The sequence below is a fragment of the Sander lucioperca genome, chromosome 2 (genome assembly GCF_008315115.2).
Source record: "Sander lucioperca isolate FBNREF2018 chromosome 2, SLUC_FBN_1.2, whole genome shotgun sequence".
NCBI lineage: Eukaryota > Metazoa > Chordata > Actinopteri > Perciformes > Percidae > Sander > Sander lucioperca.
Genome location: NC_050174.1, coordinates 35,354,930 through 35,362,429, shown reverse-complemented (window position 1 = coordinate 35,362,429; position 7,500 = coordinate 35,354,930). Strand labels below are relative to the sequence as shown.

Below are 7,500 nucleotides of genomic sequence, written 5' to 3'. Positions count from 1 at the left end.
CACCAGGTCAGTAAACATAGTACCATGACACTGAACATATGAGGTATCCAGTCTAGCCACCAGGTCAGTAAACATAGTACCTTGACACTGACCATATGAGGTATCCAGTCTAGCCACCAGGTCAGTAAACATAGTACCATGACACTGAACATATGAGGTATCCAGTCTAGCCACCAGGTCAGTAAACATAGTACCATGACACTGAACATATGAGGTATCCAGTCTAGCCACCAGGTCAGTAAACATAGTACCATGACACTGAACATATGAGGTATCCAGTCTAGCCACCAGGTCAGTAGACATAGTACCATGACACTGAACATATGAGGTATCCAGTCTAGCCACCAGGTCAGTAAACATAGTACCATGACACTGAACATATGAGGTATCCAGTCTAGCCCCCAGGTCAGTAAACATAGTACCATGGCTTCTCCTCACAACACACCGAAGAAACGCCGACTTGAGCGTACGCTGGCTGACCAAATCTCTCTTCCTGCAACGCCAACGGGGGTAAACACGGGGACTTGAATGGGACTTATGTATCGATACTCGTGGCTTAAAAATCGATACTTTCTTGGGGAAAAAAATATTGATTTATATCGCAGAATCGACAAAATTGCTCAGCCTTAGTTAATGCCGACAGCCCTAATATATATATATATATTAGGGCTGTCGGCATCAACTAAAAAAGTGAAATTAATATATATATATATATATATATATATGTATTAATTTCACTTTTTTGTATTGTAATAATGTGTTGGAGTAAAAAAAAAAAAAAACCTCTGTATTTTCTCATTTTATTTCTTTATTTTATATATTTATTCAAACGATTAATTTAACTTTTATTTCATATTTTATTCATTTTGATTTTGTTAGATGTTTGAACACATAAGACACACACCATAGACACACACCATAGACACACACACACACACACACACACACACACACAGACACACACAGACACACACACACACACACACACACACACACACACACACACACACACACACACACACACACACAGACATATGTATATATAATCTATATATATATATATATATATATATACACATACTAAGTGTGCCAGTTAGCGGTTTCCCTCCAAAACTACCGTTATCTTAACGGCAGTTATGTGTCCGTTGGTATTCTTACTTCAAGCTAACGACATCCTTTACTGACACAAACTGCCGCTACGTGGCTCGTACGTCATTGTAAACGTTGTTAATGTACCTGTAAAATCTAAAAGCGTCGATTATCCTCCAGAAGTGCTGCCTCTCGAGCCGGGCCTCCTCCTCGGGGCTGTATTTTATTCTCTCTTTGTTAAAAAAGGATCCTCCTTGCGCTCCCTCTCCGGTGGTTTCGGCCATGTCTGAAACAAACTCACAGCCGTCCAATCAAAACGCGACAAACGTCTTCTTCTTGAGATTTAATATTTCCAGCAGAACAGGACTACACGAGGCGCGCTGCTGCCCCCAGCAGGCAGATGAGGGAACTGCAGTCAGACACAGATGAGCGTCAACAGCTGTCTAGTTATTTTGTTTACAAATTATTTTTACTACATAAGATAATATGGAGCTTTTATTGAGTGGAATGAACCATATCATTCATAATTAAAAAGTTTTGATTGTGTTGGACTGCAATTTTTTTTCACTTTTAAACTAATGTTATTTTCTAATATATCAAAAATGAAAAATATTCCACAGACACACACACACACACACACACACACACACACACACACACACACACACACACACACACACACACACACACACAGACACAGAGAGACACACACACACGCACACACACGCACAAACACACACACACACACACATATACACACACACAGACACACACACACAGAGAGACACACACACACACACACACACACAGAGAGAGAGACACACACACACACACACACACACACAGACACAGAGAGACACACACACACGCACACATACGCACAAACACACACACACACACACGCACAAACACACACACACACACACACACACACACACACACACACACACACACACACACACATACACACACACACACATACACACATACACACACACATACACACACAGACACACACACACACACACACACACACACACATACACACACACACACATACACACACACACACACACACACACACACACACACACACACACACATACACACACACACACATACACACACACACACACACACACACACACACACACACACACACACACATACACGATGCTAAATGTAAATCCTTTAGAGATGACTAGATTTACTCTACTTATTCTCCTTTTGGAAGTTCAATCAATGTATTGATGTTTTTTCGTATTATTTGTTATATTAATTAGTTTAACAATTGTGATGACTCCTCCCACTCATGTGAGCTGGGTAGGAGGCAGACAGAGGTGTGGTAGTCTACACCTGGTTACCATTTGCTTGATTTACTCTTTGTCCTTTACAGAGGGATGGAGAATCAGGTCTGGTGATCTCTCTCTCTCGATCCTCACATCCAGAAAATGTCCTAACACTGCCTGCCTGCATGACGTGAACGTGGCGTTTCTGTTGCGTGTCAGTTGCGTGGCAGCTGCATGGCGTTTTCTATGTCTTTGCACACCAGAAACGTGTCTGACGTGGCGCTGCTGCTGCTAGCCATGTCTGTACACATGTATGTTTCCCATTGATAAAATGAAATAATAGCGTTTTCTTCAGCAAAGACAACGTCGGCAGTATTGACGGCAAAATAGACTACAGAATATTTCGTTCTATATTGACTGGCAATACTTGAAAATCGATAATTATTTATTATTATCTTTTTAATTGACATAGCTGCATTAATGTCAAAACATAGAGACTTTCAAACATCAAAATGTCATTTATTGGGGTGGCCTCTAGCTCACCCAGTAAGCGCGTTCACCCCATGTTGGCTGAGTCCTGCAGTGGCGAGGGTTCGCATCCTGCCTGCTGCCCTTTGTCATCCCCCATCTCTCTTTCCCCCTTCATAACAATAAATAATATTTGACTGGAAACACTTGTGTGTTTGTTTTCGGTCTGTGTGTGTGTGTGTGCGTGTGTGTGTCTGTCTGTCTGTCTGTGTGTGTGTGTGTTTGTGTTCGGTCTGTGTGTGTCTGTGTGTGTGTCCATTCACAACTCTTGTTGGCAGGAGTTGCAGATTCCAGGCGAGCGAATGTCATCGGCTGTCGAAGTGAATGAGAGTGCAAAAAAAAGTATGTGTGTGTGCGTGTGTTTGTGTCTGTGTGTGTGTGTGTCTGTTATGTTTTTTTTTTAGTTTGTTTACTTTATAATTCACACATTCACTTACACTCATGCACTCCCTACACCACTGATGATACTGATATACATATCAATAGTATTTGACTATAATTAATTATGGGTTAAATAAAATTAGCTTTAAAGGGGTGGTTGAGAATTTTGTGTGGACTGGATGAAACTTGTTGAACACGGTATCCACTGATAAATAACACACTAGTTAATATGGAAATGAGGTCCTAAAATGAGGTCCAAAATTCTGAACTACCCCTTTAATGTAATCCTTATTTCTGTGTGGTCTCTCTTCTTTTGTTTTGAATTTGAGCCGGTTCATGACAAAGTGGGGGCACGTAATATTTACTGTTTGTTACTTTAAGTCTAATTGGTATTGCACCAGTTTGGTTTTACTAATTTGCATTGAGTTGTTTCTCTGGTTGGAGAGGTAAGAAGCCAGACTGCCCTTCTGAATTGTGACTGGTGTAATTGCTTGGGAGATTCACATGTTTTGTACATTTTTGGGTTTTGGTTAAGATGTTTGAAGAGTATTTGTGGTCTTGGCTGGTTTGACTCACTAGTTGCTTATTTTTCTAACTTACTATTGTGTAAAGTGTGTGTGATAACGGTTAATTTTAATGAGAGAGAGTTTTTCTCTGGTTAGGCAAAGTGGTGAATTAGGGGGTCACCCGTATACATTGTAGGCTAGTGGTGAACAGTTTCCTCATTAAAACAAACACTGCAGCTGAACTTTTGACAGCTGTGCAGCAGTGGAACCAGGGAATATAGGACCTGGGGAACATAGGACCTGGGGAACATAGGACCTGGGGAACATAGGGATGACCCCCATGAAAACATGTCCCAGAGAACGGTCGACTCCATACACATGTTATTAACCCCTAGGTTCATTTTGCGCCGGAATTGTCCTTTAAAGTTGCATTGTACACAGTATGCAACTTGTGTTGTAGTAGAATGTGGAGAAATCATGAAGTTATAAAAAAAGCGGGCAATTCCTAATCGTGCTGAAGGTTATGTTTGAATGACGTTTCTGTGTTGAAAAAAGGATACAGAAGAATAATAAAGATATAGAATAACGTAGGTAACAAAAGCCAAACGCTGTCAAGCAGAGATAGACCTTTTTGTTAAAGAGTAAGATACTTCTTCTTTAACATGAAACAGCCCCGAAATCACCATCACCAACCCCACCAGACTCCATGTAAATAATCAGGACTTTTAGCGTGTATAGAGCCAGCATATTTCCACCAGACTCCATGTAAATAATCAGGACTTTTAGCGTGTATAGAGCCAGCATATTTCCACCAGACTCCATGTAAATAATCAGGACTTTTATCAGGGACGTCACTAGGATTGAAAGACAGGGGGGGCTTAGCCCCCAGGGTATTTGTAACTTGCGTTTGCAAAATCTTTGCACTCACATCTTTCGTTACTGTATTAGAGTAGTAAACAGTGACAGACATATCCTCTTCTTCCATTTCTGCTCTGTTCCTTCTGTCTTATCTTTTAAGATAAAACAAAACCCTGATGCTTATTTTTTTGACTTCGAAATGCAAATTAGTCACATTAAACAACATCCAAAATGTCCAAAAACTGACAAACAGAGGCCAGACAGCTAATAAGTTGGTAAATTAAACAAATATGACAAATAGCAGTACAAGAAAAAGAAAAAAATAGGCATAATAGGCATCACTGCATACTTTATCATGTAAGATATTAATAGGGATCCTATTAAAAGTGGCTACTGTCTAAATACAATAACCTGATGGTGGAAGGAATAAAAGATTTGGAATAATAATTACTGTATTACTGTATGTAGGATTGCTTCCATTTTATTTTCACATATCTGTGGGCATGTGCTCATCTTTAGCCTAGCCTACATTTAGGCAACATCTACATATTTATTTAATTTATCACAGCCAATGAATGCAGAAAGTTAAATTGTTTAGAATATAGCTAGCATATAAATATATTGCAATAATTTAGCAAGACCTGCCAACAAATGCTTATTGTTAGAAGAAAACCAAACAATCCTTAGATCTATAGACCACTACTGACCTCAATCACACCGGCTCCCTCAGAATCAACTGCCCTGCCAATCTCCTGCTTCTCTTTCTCTCTGCTGAAATATCTTCCAATATCCATCTGCTCAATGAATTGAAGGGTACAACGGTAATAGCATTAACAGGGACCCTATGACATTTAGTTTTCAGTGACAACAACATTGTATGGGGGTTGATATTGTTTTAGAATATGCATACTATAGAGATAGGCTATATTGTTGGCAATGAATAAAGAGTTGTGATTAGCTTGCTAAGTTAACCATTTCTTGTATTTTGCTCGTTCACTCTAGCTAGACTATAGTTTTCCATAGAAATCCAAAATATCCCCTTTCCTTTACCTCAAGAAAACGTAGCTAAAGGTAAGCAGGTAATTAAAAACAACTTACAATTTCACTCTGTATCACTACGTGTAATCAATCTTCCTTTCACCATTAACGCGTGTATCGATGTGTGTATATGTGGGGTGCATTGCGAGTTCAGACCAAAGAGTAGCGACGCAACGAGATTCGATCCTCCAGTATATATATATATATATATATATATATATATATATATATCATTTGTTGCGTCTAAATATGAATGATGATAAATCGAATTGTTAATGTTGTTCTTATTATTATTTAGGGGGGCTTAGGAACATTTTGGGGTAGCTTCAGCCCCCCTAAAATAGGCCTAACTACGTCCCTGACTTTTATCATCGTAAAACACACTTCATTCAAAGTGGACAGAGACAAAATAAAACTATCAAAAGCCGTCTTGGCTCATCTTTCCACTGTTCCAACAATGGTTTGGCTTAATTCACCCATTTACATGTGGAAATATGCTGGCTCTATACACGCTAAAAGTCCTGATTATTTACATGGAGTCTGGTGGAAATATGCTGGCTCTATACACGCTAAAAGTCCTGATTATTTACATGGAGTCTGGTGGAAATATGCTGGCTCTATACACGCTAAAAGTACTGATTATTTACATGGAGTCTGGTGGAAATATGCTGGTTCTATATATGCTAAAAGTCCTGATTATTTACATGGAGTCTGGTGGAGTTTGGTGATGGTGATTTCGGAGCTGTTTCATGTTAAACTAAAAGGATCTTACTCTTTAACTAAAAGGTCTATCTCTGTAGGGATCCTTTCCAAAATGTTACACGTAAAAAATACCAAAGTTACCCTTTAAAGTGGTTTCTACTGTACAATATTGCTGACAGTAATCATCACTCACATGTTTGTGCACATGCTGCTGAAGCAAACAGTGGCAGCCTCAGTTGGACTCAACGGCTAGACAATAATCATTACATAGAACGAGTGCAGGGCCGAGCAAATAAGAGTTTGAGACAGAGAATAAACAAAGCCAAAGTACAGTTTCTCTGATTTATCTCATAAAAAGGAACATCTCTCTTTGTCCAGTCAGTGCTTCTCTGTCTGCGCTTCAACCAGGAGAAGGTAAGCTGTTAGAAAGATGGATTGTTTTTATGTTTTATATACAAGTTTAAATATTCTGCCAACAGTTAAATACAGTTAAAATGAAAAAACTATGTTTAACACATTGAGTTTGAGATGTAAATGTGCGCACTGAAACTGTAAATTGTAGGAAATTACTTTTCCTCCTTTTGGAGGTTCAAAGCCCCTGTGAGCTTTACATTTTTCTCAGTAGCTTAACATAAAATATGACTTTCACTCAGTCAAACAAAAAGATCTATTAGTGTTATTTATTTTGAGTTTCACACAAAAAAATCAGCTAATTTGCTTCAATTTAAGGTTTAAGTCTAAGGTTAATGTATATTGTACATTGTCCCTGTTTTTTTTAAAATTTGTTTTAGCGTGTATACAGCCAGCATATTTCCACCAGACTCAATGTAAATAATCAGGACTTTTAGCGTGTATTGAGCCAGCATATTTCCACCAGACTCCATGTAAATAATCAGTACTTTTAGCGTGTATAGAGCCAGCATATTTCCACCAGACTCCATGTAAATAATCAGGACTTTTAGCGTGTATAGAGCCAGCATATTTCCACCAGACTCCATGTAAATAATCAGGACTTTTAGCATGTATAGAGCCAGCATATTTCCACCAGACTCCATGTAAATAATCAGGACTTTTAGCGTGTATAGAGCCAGCATATTTCCACCAGACTC

At 38.9% G+C, this 7,500-nt stretch overlaps 3 protein-coding genes across 3 annotated transcripts in view; 2 read left to right on the top strand and 1 right to left on the bottom strand.

The window, feature by feature from the left end:
- carnmt1 (carnosine N-methyltransferase 1) overlaps positions 1-1,447 on the bottom strand; it is a 12,123-nt gene extending 10,676 nt beyond the window's left edge. Inside the window, exon 1 of the mRNA XM_031317296.2 lies at positions 1,237-1,447. Within this exon, the coding sequence (XP_031173156.1) occupies positions 1,237-1,373 (137 nt within the window). The 5' untranslated portion in view covers positions 1,374-1,447. The remainder of the gene's footprint in view (positions 1-1,236) is intronic.
- Positions 1,448-2,521: 1,074 nt separating this feature from the next.
- Positions 2,522-7,500, top strand: part of LOC116062601 (alpha-1-antitrypsin-like protein CM55-ST) — a 9,196-nt gene continuing 4,217 nt past the window's right edge. Inside the window, exon 1 of the mRNA XM_031317294.2 lies at positions 2,522-2,542. The gene's annotated coding sequence lies outside the window, so the exon portion shown is untranslated. The remainder of the gene's footprint in view (positions 2,543-7,500) is intronic.
- LOC116062598 (iron-regulated protein FrpC-like) overlaps positions 6,708-7,500 on the top strand; it is a 125,157-nt gene continuing 124,364 nt past the window's right edge. Inside the window, exon 1 of the mRNA XM_031317289.2 lies at positions 6,708-6,805. The gene's annotated coding sequence lies outside the window, so the exon portion shown is untranslated. The remainder of the gene's footprint in view (positions 6,806-7,500) is intronic.